Source organism: Hirundo rustica, chromosome 1, assembly GCF_015227805.2.
Source record: "Hirundo rustica isolate bHirRus1 chromosome 1, bHirRus1.pri.v3, whole genome shotgun sequence".
Taxonomy (NCBI): Eukaryota; Metazoa; Chordata; class Aves; order Passeriformes; family Hirundinidae; genus Hirundo; species Hirundo rustica.
The window spans coordinates 146,008,686-146,027,340 of NC_053450.1; the positions used below are offsets into that span (position 1 = coordinate 146,008,686).

At 38.5% G+C, this 18,655-nt stretch overlaps 1 protein-coding gene across 5 annotated transcripts in view; it reads left to right on the plus strand.

Moving 5' to 3' along the window:
- Positions 1 to 17,922, plus strand: part of LARP4B (La ribonucleoprotein 4B) — a 56,125-nt gene extending 38,203 nt beyond the window's left edge. For 3 of the 5 annotated variants that reach the window (XM_040056674.2, XM_058420084.1, XM_040056657.2), the window contains 7 exons: positions 2,923 to 3,029; positions 3,511 to 3,765; positions 5,189 to 5,234; positions 8,647 to 8,811; positions 12,744 to 12,865; positions 13,481 to 13,592; positions 14,129 to 17,922. In XM_040056674.2, the coding sequence (XP_039912608.1) occupies positions 2,923 to 3,029; positions 3,511 to 3,765; positions 5,189 to 5,234; positions 8,647 to 8,811; positions 12,744 to 12,865; positions 13,481 to 13,592; positions 14,129 to 14,410 (1,089 nt within the window). In that variant the 3' untranslated portion in view covers positions 14,411 to 17,922. The remainder of the gene's footprint in view (positions 1 to 2,922; positions 3,030 to 3,510; positions 3,766 to 5,188; positions 5,235 to 8,646; positions 8,812 to 12,743; positions 12,866 to 13,480; positions 13,593 to 14,128) is intronic. The other 2 variants (XM_040056684.2, XM_040056663.2) reach the window with 1 other exon arrangement.
- Positions 17,923 to 18,655: the final 733 nt, after the last annotated feature.

Genomic DNA, 18,655 nt, shown 5'->3' on the forward strand with positions numbered 1-18,655 from the left:
CGTGTAGGAAACAACATACCTATTCTGAAGAGGGGAGTTTAGGTTTCCGGTTCTTCTTGAAAAACAGTCCTTCAAAATCCTTGCCGTGTGTACAAAATGGATTATTTGAAAATTGTGTCTGATCTCAGACTGGAGTGTGATCCTCTTCTTAGATCTTTTAGGCTTTTGAGGCAGTTCTTTAGTAACTTGGTATCTTGACAAGTCTTTATCTTGATGTTCTAACAGGAAGTTAGGTTGTAGGTTAACATGCTGAATTGCCCTATTTGGCATGTTCTTAAAGCAGAATATTTTCTGTGCAATAATAACATTTCTTTTGACAATGAAGTAAAATTGCTTTTGCTAATTACAAAAATCACTTTTAAATTGCTTTTAAAATGATTTTTCTTAAAGGGGCTGTTGGTAAGGCTTGAAACTAGGGTGGTAGCAATAAATCCGTAAATACTCTAATGAGACATCTACTGTATCCTGCAATGCTGCATCCATCTTCTACATTGTGACAGTCTCATCAGAATTACCTTGGCCCCTTTGTTACCCTACAGATTTATGGACAGTTTCCTGTAATGACTGGAAGGCTCAGGTTTCCTTTCTGGAGCCTCTTTATCCCCTCTGGAGATGCCTCTTTGCGTGTGGCTCAAAGAAATGAGGGGAGAAATGCTCAAAATTAGAAGTTCTTTAGATGTTTTTTTTGGCAGAGGATTAAAGTGTCCTTGAACGAAGTTGAGCTAACATCTTCTGTACTGAACCACAGCTAATTAAAAAGTTTGTGTGCTAAACACTTCACACACAGGGAAGGGAACCAGAGCCCTTGTAGGGGGAGGCTTTCTGTGGGGGGATGAAGAATGTGGAGGAGACAAGGTAACAGCAGTGTTATTCCAGGAGAAAGCTGTCTTGTTAGGCAGCAATGGATGTGAATCTGCCTGTAGATAAACAAAGACTGACTACTGCACAGCATTGCTCTGGGATACTGAAGGAGCTGGATGGGAATACTACAGAAGACATAGATTAATAAGCCGCAGGTTCAAGCACAGTGTACTGTGTATCTACCTTATGTTATCCTGTAACTTTTTGTATCCAAGAAAGCTTACTTGTCTTGTCCTTTGGGGAAGGCATGATGAGTTTGCCAGCATTAAGGATCTCATACTTTTCTTAGTCAAGACAGGAAATCAACTGTCTGTGCTTTGCTTTTCACTGTTTTGCAGTGTATTGTCATTGGTTAGCTGCATTTTATGTACATGACTGTAATGTGATGTTTCTTGATTCTTTTGTAGGAAGAGCTATATTTGAATAGAAATCACTTGAGGAGAACAGGGACCATGAGGAACCATGACACAGCAATAATTTTCATGAGACAGGGTTGCAGTTTGCATATAGAGACTTGTGTGAAAATACGGCAAAGTTTCACTATTCTGCTTCAACATAAACACTACTTTCTCTCATCTCTAATTTGAGATTGAATACTCCAGTGGTGTGGGCATAACATTTTAGTTCTGAAATTTGAGTACGACAACAAGTCCTCAGGATTCTAAAACTACTTCATTCTCCATCATGTACTTAATACTATTTGAGAAAAGATCTAGTTGTTCCTGTTCAGGAAAAAAAAAAAAAGAAATTGGAAAGAAAGTATGTTTGAATCACTTAACTTCTGTGGAGATGCTTTTGGTATTATTGGAAAATGGGGAAATTTCTTTTTTTTTTTTTCTTCAAAAGGATCACACATCATTTTAAAGAAAGAAAAGTTGAATATTGCTAGGGTCACTACCGTGTTCAGTGTCTTCTCATTTTTCAGGTTCAGTGGTTGCTTACTGCCTTTGATGGAATTTTGCAGCATTCATATTGTAGCTCTTAAACCAGAAAGCACTTCAAAGCATTATTTTGATGAAACTTTGTTCCTCAAGAAGCTTTGTTACAGGCCTTTTTTAATGGCCTTTTTGTGAAGCCTGAGGTAGCATCTGCTGATGTGCACACTAGGTTAGGCTAGCAGTAGTTTGATATGACAGCTTTGGGGTTAAATTTTGTTTTCCACTGATTAGTGATGTAACTTGCACAAGAAACCTTTCTCAAGTTTAAATGTACCTTTATAGCAAATGGTCTTAATCCCAGCTATTTCTCACCGTTCAATGGAATGTAGAATAGTCTTGTTTTGCATTGTAGTTATTTTCAGGGGAAGAAGACAAGCAAGCATTTGCTGGTGCTAACAGTAACATTTCTTAAATGCAACTCACTTGGGCATTTAAATAAAAAAGATAAAAGTGTGCTAGTGAGGTTGGAGAAATTACTTTGAAAATGCTTCAGGTTTTGAGGCATCTTGCTACTACAAGACGCTGATATGCACCCACCTCAGAAAATGTTTTGTGAATGTTGTTTCTTCAGACGGGAAGACAGTGTTTCACATGTAGAATAAGGTGCTAAGATCTGAAAAGCATCAGAGGTCCACTCATTATCCACTGATTCTCTAGCTTTATTTAGATGTCACATGGAAATAGAGTGAGGAATTAAAAAGAAGTTATTGGGGGTTTTTTTAGGGTGGAATTCACATACAATTTTAAGAGAAACAATTACAGGCCACGTAGATTAGATGCTCTGACAAAGAAATATCTCGGTACTCCCAAGTCATATGTGACATAGGTGAAGAGCTATTCAACTTATAGCCAAGAATTTTGGCTTGATGTTTTTCATTCCTCTTGAACTATCATAAGTTGAATATGTGTAGTGGCTGACTTCTCAGAAAAGCAGAAGCTTGGGGTTTTTTTCTGAAATTTTGTAAGTTAGTTACAAGGCACTAGACAGATGCTTTATTGCTGTTTGAGACAATGTTTTGGATACTGTCCTGCACAGAATGCCATAAAATATGGGGTTAAGAAAAGTAATTCTCAGTTTGTTTATAATGATGAGCATGCAATACCTTTTTTTTTTCTTTTTTAGGTAACACCATTTCCAAATGCTGGATTTATCAATGGGTTCACATCTCCAACCTTCAAGCCTGCTGCTTCTCCACTGACAACACTCAGACAATATCCTCCCAGGAACAGGCAAGTTCATCTATCTTTTAACAATAATGTTGTATTACCTGGCACATGGGGTTTTCATCTGCTTATTAGTAACACCAGCTAATTTGAGAATACTTGTGAAACTGAACCTGGTGCCAGGGACGAGGCCAAGGGGCAGATGGTGCTCCTGATGTTAATGGATGTAGTGTATTGAAATGTTAATGGACAGTCTGAAAGCTGAGAACTTGTCTATTCTGTGATTTAGGGTATTCAACTGAAGTATTCTGAAAGATGGCATGTCATCAGCAGGATTATTCATATAGTAAAGGTCCCTGAAAACAGACAGGGGAAAAAAAGGTTAATTTTGACAATTCACGTGACCTGTTATAATGAATGTTGGTCATTCTTATAAATAAGTGATAAAGGACTGAAGATCTTGCTTCTTCTGAATTCTGTGAACAGGCTTAGGCCTCAGAAGATCTCTGATAGTGTGTGTATGTTGAAATGACTTTTGAATTTATAGGAATCCTAGCAAGTCACATATACGACATACAATACCCAGTGCAGAAAGGGGACCTGGGCTTCTAGACAGTCCTACAATATTCAACTTTTCTGCTGATCGTTTAATCAATGGCGTCAGGAGTCCACAGACGCGGCAGCCGGGCCAAAGCAGGACACGGGTGCAGAGTGCCACCAGCAGTTACACCAAGAGGGAAGTGGGAACGGGACGGATGGAACAGACCAGCGTTGACTCGTCCCCTGGACTAGGGAGAGGAAGGTGAGTGTACTCTGTATTGTCCTCTGAACACCCAAGTACTGCTTCTTCTAAACTATTGTGTTTAGTGGAAGCATGGTATTGTTACTGTTCTCAATACTGCTTTAAACTCAGACGCTCTCCTCAAAGCTAAAATCTTGCAATGTACTTCACAGAAAGTGTTAAGTACAGAGCGAAGGCAAAGCAGACTTGCATACTTTCCTACCAGATGAAAATCATTATTGGCAACTGATGAACAATTTAGATCTATAAGATCTAATCCTCTATCCTTTCTTCATCTGGTGCAAGAAAGTTTTTGTCTATTATTTGTTGGACTTTATTGAAGTTCTGCCCAATTCCATTGTTCAGCATTCTAGATTGTACACCTGAACGTGTATTAGCGATGCTCATTCATAACTTTTTCAGTTGGAGGACCAGAATTTTGACCAAATTGGATATACACAACAGCAAAGATGATGGATTGGTGTGGAGGGAGGAAAAACGGCTACAGGCAACTAAGGAAACTATTGTTATGTTGCTTCAAAAGCAACCAAACAGAAACCACAACCAGCTACCTGGGGAGCTGAAAATTGGCTTATTTATAAATACAGTTCTAATAAATGCTTTATGAAAGTATTGTGCGGCTTTGATAATGGCTGCGTTTATGACTCCAAATAAATCACATTTTGAGTGACTTACTGAGTTGGAAGATAACTCAAGTGTTTTGCAGATGATCCTATTTTAGACTTGTATCATTGCAAAATTAAATGGGTATTTTGTGCAAGGGTTGTAATATGTTTCTAAATCTAATTTACCAAATTGTATTATAACTAATGGATGAAAGTATGATTAAGAGCTCAGGAAATATGATTGCTCAAACTATAGACTACAAAAATGTACAGGAATAGTCAGTACTTAAAATTACATTTTGATGTTCCAGTATTGAATGCATTTAGAATAATAAAAGTCAAACAAACTTAGCAAATATATTGAAACTGAATTAAAATGCACTGCAGATTTTACAGTGCTACTTAGAGGGGCTTTACCTGAAGCAGGGCAGGGGGCAAAGTGCTGAAAATGCTTTGAAGGTGCCTTCCCTGGATTGAAAATAGTTAGCTGTATTTGAGAAGTTACATTGGTATACAAAAATTCCTAACCCCCTTATTTAGATACTGTAATGTTTTGTCTAGTTCTCATATGTAATCTCTACTGAGATGCTTTTAACACTGGAATTATTTGCAACCAATGTATTCTTACACTGACTTACTTAAGATCTATACCTTTATTTTAACAACAGCTTGCTAGGAATTCTGCCCTAAAACATTTTGTAATAACCTGTGTAGAATGAAGATGGATGAAATAGCAATTGGAATTAATTTCTTCTGTTTTCATTAACTGTTCCATCCGTTTATAGGCAAGGTTCTCATATCTGCATTCTTTCCCATAGGAAAAACTCGTATGGATACCGAAAGAAAAGGGAGGACAAGTTTACAGTGAGTGTTCATGATCTTATTTGTCTCTAATAAAACAGGGGTAACAAGGCAATAGTGTGGATATTACATGGAATAGCAGATGACATAAGTTACTGCAGGAGCGGTTGTACATCACAGTTGATTAAAGACAGCGGCTCTTTAGTCATGTGAGTTTACTGCATTTGGGTATCAGAGAAGATTTTCCATTGATGTAGAAGTCAGGGAAAGGTTAAAATTACTCTTAAAGTAGCAAAAAATTTCCATCTCAGTTTTTGTCAACATGCCAGTGTTAGCATTAAGGAGTAGCCAAACAGCTGAAGTTCAAAACACTTATTACTTCATTATCAATCATGGTGTCAGTGAAGAACATTTTCTAGATCCTTGTGGCATAATGCGTGGCAAAAATAATTGTTTTGAAGTGGTCAGTTCATTTTCTTAAACGACTCTTCAAGTGTCACTTGGTAAGGGTGTGCTAACACTATTAAAATACTGTGGTTTTGGAAAACTGAAATTCAGGGTTAATGCCAAAGCAGACTTGGTACTTGAAAAGGTTGCACTAAGTGTAGAAGAGAAAAAACATGTTTTTGTAGGATTAAGGTTTGATGTGATAAAACCAGTCATTTCTTTGCAATTCATTTTTGTCCCACGTGGCATATTCATGAAGTTGAACCAGATTATTTCATTATTCGTATTACAATTGTAAATAACACTACTGCAGGAACCATAACACTTTCCTAAAGGTCTGGAATCACTGCATTTATGTGTTTGTGGCTCCTGCTGTTGAGTGGCCTGAGTGAACTTAAAGGAGCAGGAAAGTTTAACAAGTGATTTCTTCCTTTTGATGGCTTTTAGTTCTCATCAAACTTCCCAGAGGCAGTGAGACGACATTGCATGTAGGATTTCCAGTACATCCTTTTGCCCTTCCAAAGCTGCTTGAATTTTTAGAGTGAAGTTTTCCTGTTAACTTTCTTCTGTATTTAAAAGAACAAGGAAGTGTGGTAAAGGTTAGGTGATTGGAGTGAAAGGATTACCTTAGACACCTCCCTGAGCAGAGTAGCACTTCAGACAGAGCTGACTGCAAAGATTATTTGAACTTTGAATGTAAAAACTGGTAGATGTGACTTCTTTGGAGACCCACGGTCCCCTTCTGTCAGCACCAGCTTGTAATTGCAGCCTGGGCAACCAGGTTCCTCCCAGTCTCTTCTGGGCCAAGAGTCTTTAGTCTGTAGTGTCCAGTGCTGCACGTTGAGCAGAGGTGAGAGCTGCTGCACACCCACAACTGCAAGGAAGTGTACTTGGAAGCAAAAGATTAAAATTTTCCCCCTTTAGACTGTGGAAATAATTGAATCCAGTATCCTGTTTCTTGTGTAATCCTGTAGCAATTAGATAGTGTACACAGGACTCCACTAAAACCGGTATATTTGAATGGAGTAATGCCTTCTTTAGAAGATTTTTCTTTTTAAAGGAAAAATTATACAGAGTTGAGTCACCGAGACACACGAAGAAATCACATGCAGACAAGAGATTTTCGCAGAGGTTCTTCTGATCCAGCTCCCAGCTGAAAGAGCAGAGAGAAGAGAGCCCTTTGTTTATTTTTTACTTTTTATACATTTGTGGGTCTAGCAGAAGATTGGCTTTTTGGGGTTTCCACCCCTCCGCCTCAGTGGCCAGACGAATTGTCAGTTACAGTTGTTTTCAGGTTAGAAATATGCAAACAAAGGACAGAGAATGAAAAACAAAGGATTTGTTTATATTACTTCTGTGGGAAAGGTAGAAAACTGCTCTAATATTCTACAGTAACTAAAAGATCTGACTCCATTTATGAAAATCAAAAGGCTAATAAATAAACTCAGAAAAACCAGGGTAACAGAGTTGTATGCACGTTTGCATGAAAAAGAGCATGAAACTTTTCAGATTGTTTCTGACATAAGCCAAGTACTGAACCTACAAGAAGTAAACTTGAGAAATTTTATGCAGTTAGCTTAAAATTCATTGAAGTCCTCCCTCATCCTGCTAATATAAGATGTTAATGCCACTCTTCATATTTTGGGGGTTTTAGGACTCAACTGTATAACTTAAAATGTAATATAAAAGCATTAGCTATTGCAGAACTTCAGTCTACTTTAAGAAGAACAAATGCTGTGATTTGAACAATGACTTAAAAAAAAAAAAAAGAAAAAAATTTGAGTTGCTCCTCTTGCAGTTTGACCTGGATAAGTGTAGTCTCTCTCCCTGACCTTTGGCAGGTTTTATCTGACTTCAGTTTTGGAAATTTGCAGCCGCCATGGCTGTAGCATTCTTCCAGGGGGTGATGCTGGGTCAGTGGCAGTGCTGGGAGTTGCAGTTGTTATTGCCTCTGTATTTTTTTTTCTTTCTCTACTTCCCTCTTGACATACAATTCTTTGGACATTACATGTAGCTTTTGAAAAGACCTCAAAGTTAGTCTTGTATCTGTTGTTCTTTTTGTTCAGAAGCATTGTGCTCACATTCACACCATCTTGACTATGTACTCCTATTTTCCTTTTCAAAATAAGAACTGTTTCAAAGATTGCTTTGCATTTGGTATTTTGCAGCAGAGATCATCTTAGCACAGGCCTCAGTACAGTCAAGAAACAGTTCTTTGGAGAAAAACTTCTTTGTTTGCATGAAAACTTCTTTGTTTACATGATGTAGGTGAAGTTAATTGGTAACTGCAGTTACAGCATATTTATTACAAAGGAGTTTTAGTTTTTAAATATAATATAACTTACAAATAACTTACCAGCAGTTCTCACAAGTGATCTAAAACAGTAGTACTTTTGACTCCTGAACTGCTCTCTGTGGAGCAAAATAGTTGCATTTAGCACACAGGTTGTTTTTTGCTTGAGACATTGGTTTTCTTCTTAGATAGCGTGTTTCAAAATTAGTTTTGACACTTACCTTTCTATTTTTACACAGTGACAATATATATTAATATTAATTAGATATATATTGTTATTGTCTCTGTTACATTCAAGGCATACTGTCTTGCCCTTTCTTCATATGTCTGCAAATAAGAATCTTGTTGACTCCTGTCTCTTTATTTAGGATGTTACTAACTGTACATAGGTGGGCATTACATTTTCACTGTATCATGATACATAAACCAGTCTGTTTTCCTTTCTGTGTCAGTGTGTCTGTCCTCAAGAAGAGTCAGTGAGAGTTCTTACTCTGTCATTATCCCTAAAGCTAATGCATATACTATGACATTTAAATAATAATTAAATATTTTAAGGAGAACACTGGAAAATTAAAGCATCTATTCCTCGGTACTCTGTGGGTTTTTTGGGAGATGAGACTGGGGGAGCCTTCTCCAGGGGTTTGCTGATACAAATCAAGTGCAAAATACAGTTTAGAGTTGCGTATCTTTTCTGTCATCTAGTGCAGTAACTCCAACATGCTGTTTCTATTCCAGAGAGGCCAAACACAGTCTCCACCACCCCCAAAACCTCCATCTCCCAGCTTTGAATTGGGTTTATCTAGCTTTCCTCCATTACCCGGGGCTGCTGGCAATCTAAAGACTGAAGACCTGTTTGAAAACAGATTGTGCAGTGTGGTAATAGGAACGTCAAAAGAAAGAGTGAGTAGTGGATGTTCGTTTCTGTTGGGAAAAACAAAGAATTGCATGCCTCTTGTTTTCTGATTTCGTGGTTTATACATGGAAAAACTTGTGGGTTTGCATGGGTTGTAACAAATGTTCTTAAAAAACAGCTGTCAGGTGATGTGCTGCTGCCTTCTTCACTTTATATTTTAGAATTTGTTGGGTATTCTCTTTGAAATGGTGTGGAATATGGGCACCAGTATAATAGAATTAGATGTTAATAGCAGAGATTAGAAAATATTCTCTTTGTTGTTCATAACTGCCTCAGGCTTTTTGATAGACTCAGGTGAAAAGTATGTGATACAGTTTTCCTCCTTGAAAGTAAGACTTCTGAGTTGTATATAAAACACTTGAAAGTGACTGAGACAAATTTCTAAGCACCAAAATAAAGAGGCTGCCTACATAATCTCAGTACACCAGGCATCATAACTGGAACAAGAAATGCTACCACAACCAGCTCCCAGTGTTGTCTTGTCATATTGCTCAGAAATATAAAAATACACCAGAATTACTTGGCAACCACTGCAGTATAGATGTAGTAGAGATGCAGCTGAAATTAATGTTCTGTAGCTTTTCATAGATTTCATTCTTAGAACTGTCTCTGCCATGCCATCTGTGAGTGACAGTATGTTCTCCTCCAGCAAGACTCATGTAACCCTCTGCACTGTGGAATGCTCTGGGCTATGAAAGTCTGTATTGGCTTTTTTTGATAGCTCACATTTAACTTGTGTTTTTTGAGCTGTACCACAACTGAAGAAGCTAAGCCCTGGATTGGCAGTGCAAAGCGATGTGGTGAACCACCACAATCTCTCGCATCTTCTCCTGCAATAGGCTGGGTTTAGAAGGTTTTCTTTGGTGCCCACGTATCAGGGGTGGTTAGAGGTGTTTGTTGGTAAAGAAGGGGGGAGGCAGCAGGGCAGCCTGCACCCGAGGCAATGACTGTACAGACAAGTCATCTACTCTGTCTCCTGCAAGTGGTAGGAGGGGCAGCTGTATTCCAGGATTGCTTTTAAGGGGAGTGTGCAGTTCGGAGCCACAGTAAGAGCAGTGTTTAACTTCCTGTGAGCCAGTACTGCAGAGTGTGGGCTATTCTTGGCTAAGATCTATTAATTTTGAACTATTTTACCTCTGTTATTTATGAAGTGGTTTCTGACTATTGTATTTCAGGTTTTAAATACAATTCCAGCACTTGCTTTTAATGCTGCAGCTGAAAACCCTTTGTTCCCCTGTTACAGATCTGGTACTTGCTTTTCACTATATTTATGGTAAAGAACTTAAACTTCTGTCCTGTAGAGGCAGTCTTCATATCAGTTAAGCGCTGAGGCTTTATGATACTTGCAGTGCACTGTCTCATTAAAAAGCATCCTTCGATTTACCAGTTTCATTTTCCAGCGTACAGGAGTTATTCTGTAGCATTGTGTGGAAGAGAGGCATTATGCTACCTTTCCTTATTGGCATTTAAATAAAGTGTAAGGTAACAGCAGCTGGCTCCAAAGAGTGATTGTGTTCTGCTACAAAGCTGTTTGAGCTAACATCAGTCTTGCCAAAGTATACAGGCTGCTTTTCACCTTGATCTCAATGTTTTTTCATGTCACTTGATGTGGTGTTAAAAAGCACTGAAGTAGAGTTACACAGTGCTTCCCTTGTTTTATATAGATGGGCAAGTCCAGTGTACAGAAGCTGAGGGGACTAAAGGTCTATAATTTCCAGCAGCTGTTATCCAAGCATCATGTATTTAAACTCTCTGCTTAGTGATGCTCTTCTAGATGTAGCTCTGGGGAATGGCAGGTAATAATCATCCCACATTTTTTAACTAGGGAGTGCAGCACTGTGAGATCAAAGGCTGAGTGTTATGGCAAGGAAAAGCTCTTGCATGTCTGCTTGACTTGAAGCTATTCACACTTAACCATGTACCTACGTGTTCTGATACACTTGGGCCAGAATGCTCAGCAGCTTGCAATTTCAAGCCCTTGCACACACTATTACAGTGAATAAAACTATAAAAGCTGTTCTGTTATTTCTAATCATCCACCTTTTGCAGTCTCTTACTTTGACTCAAACTAGGCTTAGATATACTGCAGTAATCTATGCTGCCTGATTTTAAAACAATGCCATCAAACACCGTTTTCCTTTATAACAGTGACTGTTAGGAATCGTGGGGTTTATGCCCTTTTGAATGGTGGCTTGGCTGGGGGAAAAGGAGAGTTATCTAGTTCCTTCTGAGCTTGTGTTCTATTGCTTTCCCTTCTGCATACCTGAATCCCTTCGGGGTTTAGAGTTTTTAGGATGAGACAGATCAGAAGCAATACAAAGAACATAGCACCCTTTAACACAAACAAAATAGTTATAAATGTGAGATACATGTTTTTCAGGATACAAAGTTGTCTTTTCTTATTTTGTGACAATTAATATATGCATCTTGAACCTATTTGGTATTTATCTGGAAGCACAGTATCACTTGGTACTAGAAGAATCTTTTGAAGGCCGTGGAAAAACCCTTTTGCTTGGTAGCAAATCATTATATTGGGCAGAATTAGAGCTTTGAAGAAGACAGTTCTTAGTGCACAGAACTAAGATACTTTTGTCTTCATAGGCTTCCTGTGGTTATCTGAACAGGTGTAAAGCCTACTTTGTCACCAGGAGGTGCAAAATTTCCAAGTGGAAAGAAGTCCAGTCACTAGTGGTGTTCCCCAGGGCTTGGTGTTGGGGCCAGTCTGGTTTAATAACCTCATCGGTCATCTGGAAAAGGGGATTGAGGGCACCCTCAGTAAGTTCACAGACAGCATTAAGTTGGGCAGGAGTGTTGATGTGCTGGAGAGCAGGAAGGGAAAGGTCTGCAGAGGGATCTGGGCAGGGTGGATTGATGAGCTAAGGTCAATTGTGTGAGGTTCTGTAAGGCCAAGTGCAAGGTCCTGCATTTGGGTCACAACAACCCCAGGCAGTGCTACAGGCTGGGGACAGAGTGAGTGGAAGGTGGCCCAGGGAAAGGACCTGGAGGTGCTGGGCACCAGCAGCTGAACGTGAGCCAGGTGTGCCCAGGTGGCCAGGAAGGCCAGTGACATCCTGGCTTGGAGCAGCAATGGTGTGGCCAGCAGGAGCAGGGCAGGGATTGTCCCTCTGTACCAGGTACTGGTGAGGCCATGCCTCGAATCCTGTGTCCAGTTCTGGGCCACTCACTACAGGAAAGACATTGAGGTGCTGGAGTGTGTCCAGAGAAGGGCGACAGAGCCTGAGGCACAAGTCTGGTGAGGAGCAGCTGAGGGAGCTGGGGTTGTGTAACCTGGAGAAAAGGAGGCTCAGGGGAGAGCTTATCACTCCCTACAACTGCTTGCACAGAGCCTGTTGCCAGGTGGGGGTTGGTCTCTTTTCCCAGGCAGCCAGTGACAGCGCAAGAGGAAATGGCCTCAAGCTGTGCCAGGGGAGCTTTAGGTTGAAAGTCAGGAAATTTTTTTTTACTGAAAGGCAAGTGACGTTTTGGAACACACTGCCTAGAGAAGTGATGGAGTCACCACCCTAGGAAGTGTTCAAGAAATGACCCCATGTGGCACTTTGTGCCATGGTCTAGTTGACAAGCTGATGAGTGATTAAAGGTCTTCTCTAACCTTATTGATTCAAAGTGATTTTGTCATTCAGATATGTCCCAAAGGGAGCTGAAGCTTATAACTTCTTTGGAAATAACCACAGTGGCATTTCTTTGGAAATAACCACGGTGTATTATTTGTCGGTGTTTCTAAATAACTGTACAGGAAAAATAACATATTCATCATAACTGCATATTGCCTCCTGTACCTTCCTGTAATCAATTTACCATAAATTAAACTATGAACTGTTTCCTGGTTGTGCTAATTCTCAGGCAAACCATATTAATTGGATATTTTCATTGTTCTTCTGTGCCTTTTTTCTTCCTTCAGAACATTAATGTGGATGCAAGTACAAACACTATTCCATCAGGAATTCCTCGAGAGCCGTTACCAGTTTCTTCTACATTGCCCAGGACCTTTGAAAGGTCTCCTTCGCCACCCCAGCCTACTGAGTAAGCACTTAATTACATGGGTATAATTATTCTGCTCTGAATCACATTTGCATTTTCTTTCATCAAGCAGAACAATGTAAACAGCTATTAAAATCTTAATCAATGAAAGGAGTAATATTTTGTTGTACTTGTAGTAAAGGCAATAAAGCTTAATTTCCAAACAATATCATAATAGTGGTTCAATCATAATAGCAGAAGAAAATTTAGTGTCATGGTTTAATTTCTGTGAGTAAAAGTTTAATGAATAACTTTACTGTTTTGTATTTAGATAGATTTGAAACACAGAGTAAACCCATGGCCCAGTGGGCAGTACTGATGTCCGTACCATAAAAAAAGTTTTGGTGACACTTTATTTGGAACCTGCAAATGAAATAGCTAAGTAACTAAATGTTATTAGAACATGACAAATTACAGGTAGTGTCACTTGCACAGGAATATATTTTTTTCTATTTTTGATAGCATTTTTGAGTGCAATGCTAGTCATCATGTGCTAGGCAAATTATAGCTGTAACTACTTGCAGTCATACTCAAAACTTTTCAGACCTATTATTAAACCATTCATCTAGCCTGAAGTTTCACTTTTCATGAGCCTTGCTTCCTGCTGGATGCTTACAGGGACTCCAAAGTTGTGGATAAACAGCAGAGAGAGACACAGAGTACAGAAAGACTTTCTTCTTCCACACTGAGTACTGCATGTAAATCGGTACAAGTCAATGGGGCTGCCATAGTAAGTGATCATATTAATTCACTTTTTATTAATGATCCAGTTTGCGTTTAACAGAATATTTATTGCTACCCAGTGTTGCCTAATCAATTCTAGCATCCTAGAATTTGTCCAGCAGCTTTAAATTTGCTTACTGTGCTTCATGATTGCTTGCATGATAGAATTATGCAATTAACAGTGCAAAAGAGATTTTATCTGAATCCTTTTCTTGGTAGTATCTTTGAGGTAGAAATATTAATACATATGTTGATGTTGAAACCAGAGTATTCATCGTGTTTCAGCTGGTTTAGAGTTTGAAAGGAAGTATCTTGCTCTATGCCAGTACCCCATTTTTCTGGCATACTGTTTTACATTTAACCTTTTCTTCAGCTTTATTGTCTATACAGTTTCTGTAAACTTCATACTCAAGCCCTCATCTGCATATTTAAGTGCAAGAGTCTTTTGGGGCAAGGACTTGTCCCTTTTTTGTTCATAAAAGTAATTTTTTTTTTCTCAGGATGCTTTGTTTAACTCTGTCCTGTTTGTTCCTGATTTCCCAGGAACTGCGAAAACCTAGTTATGCGGAAATTTGCCAGAGAACAACTAAGGATCCTCCTACATTGCAACCCCAGAAAGAACAGAAGCCAAACACTGTAGCATGTGGGAAAGAAGAAAGAAAGCCCACAGAAACAATAGAGAAAAACAGAGAACCTCCTCCTGCAAAGTCACATCCTGGACAACCCAAAGACCAGAGGAGACAGTCAGGACGCAGATCGTCCCCTCCAGCCGTTGGCAAACGTTTAAATAAAGAACAGAGTACCCCTCCAAAATCTCCTCAGTGAAAATAACACCTGGGAGGGATTTGAGAAGAGGTCTGTTTCCCACAAATTAAACCCATGTTCCCACTAAGATACCTGAGAATGAGTTGTTGGTTAGGAGCTTGCAGTGATACAAGGCATGTAACAATGCCTGCAAGTTATTTTTCTGTGAAATACTTTTTCCCCTCTTGAACAAACATTCTATTTTTCTGGGTATTTCTGGATAGTTGTTCTAAACCTTACATTTAGATTGGTGCTTAATTGGAGGTGAAGCTTAGTGTGATTTTTTTTTTTTTTTTTTCTCCAAGGTGTAAAATATTTGTCTTAAAAAAAAAAATCAACTTTTTATTAAGCCTCTCTGTGGCTGTGTGAGTGCAAGCTCTGTATAGTGAGTTTTTTCTAAACTGTTAAGCAGAAACATGCTGCTGCAATATTTTTAATAAACTGGTCTGCAAGTACATATCTAAAGTGTCCAAAAGACTGATAACGGCAGCTAGTGTGTAGAGTGCAAGAAAGTAGATATATTTTACAAATTAGTATGTGACCTTGAAGATTTTTTTTTTTATTGGGCTGCTGTACTAAGTGTCAGCAAATGAACTTGCACTTTTAGGTTAAATGAGTAGCTGTTTCTAGCATTTTTAAAAACTTAATCTTTTTTTGATGTTTTGCACACACAAAGTGAATTCTACAGGGCACCATAGCAGTCTTTCTGAAATATTTCCTTTTTTGACTTACTGCAAGCAAGTAACCATCTTCTCACTCCAGAATAAAACTGATGTTATAATTTGCAAATACAAAGCACATTGTGAATAGAAAGAATCAAGTCTGTGAGCTTCTATGGTGGTGAAGCCTGTTAGTGGATGTTATCAGGAGAAAGCAGAGTAGCCTTCTTGTGATAACCTTAGCTTCCCTGTGCTTGTAAGGGAGTTAACTGAGTCAGCGCTGTATATTCTGGTTACCCCTGTGCTCTGTGTAGACTTTTTTTTTTTTTAAACTCTGCCCCAAGTGCTCTTTGAAAGAGTTCATATCTTAGTCAGCCTTGTGTTGACATCTTCCTGTAACTACAAGCATTGGCATATGGATTTAAATTTTTCGAGACGTGAGATAATGGTGTTTGTTTTGTGTGGTGGAGGAAGAGATCCCTGATATTTACCTCTGGGATGAGGTTTCTCACACTTATTTACTTTAGAAGTGATGCGCTTTCTGAAGGACAAGGATGCACTAAATTAGCAAGTTTCTAATAAAGTTGAATATAAATTATTTTTGTTTTAAAATGCCTGAAGCTTTTCTTTAAGTGTTTAAACTGCAGGAAGTTCAGACAAAACTCATTCCTGCTGACTATGACAGTACAGTTTATTCCACAAAAATGTTTATTTAAACAACTGATTTTTTTAAAGAATTATTTCCATCCAATATTTAAAGACTTGAATTTTATTTAAACTTGAAAATGACTTTGCCTTAACTTTTGTACAAGACAGTTTAGAGTTAATGAGGTCTGACCCCGTGGAGGGTTAGCATGAATGGCATACAGAATTACTCAGTTACAGTATGTATCTATTGTCACTGGTCTTACTGGGTAAACATACTGTAGTACAGGAACTAGCAGCAGTTTTTGTAATATACCTTAAAGATCTTAAACAGTTGATCTTTTTCAGATTGTTGAAAAACCTGTAAATGCAAATAGTCAATACTGTATTAAATATGTGCACTTGGAAGTGTGTGCTTTGCTTGTACAGTTGTAAATAATCAGAACATATAAAAAGGTACCCTAAAGAAAAAAATCTGATAAAAATTATTGATATTATAAATGTTGCTGTTGAGCTGGATGTAGATAAACTAAATGTTGTGGTTTGAATATTACTTTAATTTGTTGTTTTTTCTTTTTCTTATTTTATTCTGGTGTGTTGAACTGACTCTGCCTCTTCACTGCAAAAGGGAAATGGAACGGAAGTCTTATTTGAAAGCCCTCAAACGTTTTCCTAAAGTCCCTTTAAAACCAAACAATTTAACCAATTCAAAAGTGTTCTGCGATGTAAATAATGAATTTCAGCAGTCAAACTGTAATTTTTAAGTCATGAATAAAAATCAAGTCTAATTGGGGAAAAAACTTGACTGCTGCAAAAATACACACTTGAACCTTACTTGTCTGCTTTCAAGAGTATCAGTGCATGGTTCATAGAACTGTAAAATAACTATAGAAGTTGACTCCTGATAAATTTCCTATTACAAGCATCAATTGGTAACTAGTTGGCATTGTAAATCCAGCCTGCTGTATGCTGCAGAATTGGTCAAAATAGGGCACGTGGAGTCTGTTGATTTTTCTCGTTTAAAAAGCGCACTTTGTGAATGCTGTGGGAGGAGATAGGACCCCAACACCATCACCAAAACTGCTCAACTACTCCTGTCATTGGATTTTTTTATCCCCTTCTCCTTTCCCCAGTGGCAGTGAAAGCGGTAGCTAGATTTGTGTATGGTTTAGGCCAGCTGTATGATTCATTTTGTTTGTCTGCTGCAAGTGAAAGGCTTTACCAGCTGCAAACAGTGGCAAGTGGTCCCTTCCAGCGGCTGTGAGCGGCTCGTCCTGGTGCTCAGCCGGTGCCCCAGGTGATCTGTTGAGACCAGTGGGATGTGTTGTGCTGTTCTAATGTATTCTGCTGCCATTTGTGATAGGTCAATACACTGTAATTACTGCTTACCCAGCAACAGTCTGTTGCATCTGAAGTTTAAACCTTCCTCTGATGTGGTTTTATAGCTTTTTTTTTAAAAAAAAAAAAGTGACACGCCAAATCGCTGTGTAATATACAATACAACTTCTCCTTACTGTATTTTACTTTGAGATTTATTCCCCCCCGGCTCAGTGACAAAATGGAGTTTTCGGAGTAGAGTTGTGAAGTTGCATGCAGACTGTTGCTATGATACAGAGAGGGATTAAAACCTGGCTTTTAAAATGAAAAACCTCCCAAAAGCAGTAGCTAAGCTCAAGGTTCAGGGATACAGTAATTAAAATTGGCATTTTACCCTGTTAGAACTGTGTGGTAATGCTTTTCGTTCTTTCGAAAGCGAATGTAATTTCAGATCAGCCCCCACCCCGTGACACTGTCACTTAGAAATGTGTGAGCAGTGGCAAATTTTTGATGTTTCTGCGTTATCCTTCAAAGCCTTGAGCCATTGGCATGGAAAGGCCCTTTGGAGCGTGGTGCAGTGTATCAGGAGCAACAGCTGACTGTAATGGTGCACACCTATCTCTGTATCTCCTTCAGCTACAGGTAGGGGTTTTGTGCTTTGTAACCTATTACACTAATAGCAGCAGACAATCCAAGATTTGTAAGGAGACCTAACAGCTGCCAATTCATGAAATAGAAGTGTAATATGGGAGCCTTTTTGAGGGTTTTTGTTTTTGTTCTTCTTCCATTAAGACTGGAATCAAGCTTACATGTAAACTATCAGTAATTTAAGTTTCCTTTTGTGTCATAAAATGTAAAACTGTCTAATTTGAAAAAAATATGTAGGTTATGAAAAATAAAGATTTAGGCACTGTTGAATTCCTGATTTTTTTAATTAAACATTTCTTCAGCAGTATTTTTCATTACCTTTTGTCTTTTGCTCCCATTTTTGGAAATTGCATATTTCTAATTTTGGGAAAACCACTTTTGCTCTCCTGTTCAACACAGTTCTTGTAACCATCACCTAAGGCTCTGTATCAGCAGCAAGAACTCCTGTGGTATCTCTGAAAGCTGCAGTGCCTTTCTCTAATAGGTAACTATGACTGGTTAACTTTTTTAAAGCAAACACAAAAGCTGGTGTGTTGTTTATGGAAGGTCCTAGTCTTTGCTGGTTTCATCAATTTATTAGATAAGGTATTGGCTTGGTCCTAAATATGGATTTTAATATTTGGGTTGGTGCTTTGGTTGCATGGTGCTTGAATCTGGAGATGTCCTGGGATTATTTTTGGCTTTAGCTGGTTTTAGAAGTTCTTCTCAAAGAAGGTCTTGCATCTAGCAAAGAAGAGCTTCTGGGATACTCTGTCTATATAAAAGAATATTTTGGAAATAATTCAAGCACCACATCACCACGACCTTTTTTTTTTTTTTTTTCCATCATTTTGTTGAGGTTTTTCTCTTATGCAGCTATATCTGACCAATTATAACAATGGATGTAAGCATGGAAGTATTAACAATTGCTTTGGTTTATATGGATCTTGGGAAGTATTGCAGTATTATTCCTCAGGCTGATGGTTCTGTAAGCTCCTGGACAGGTTAGACTGTTACT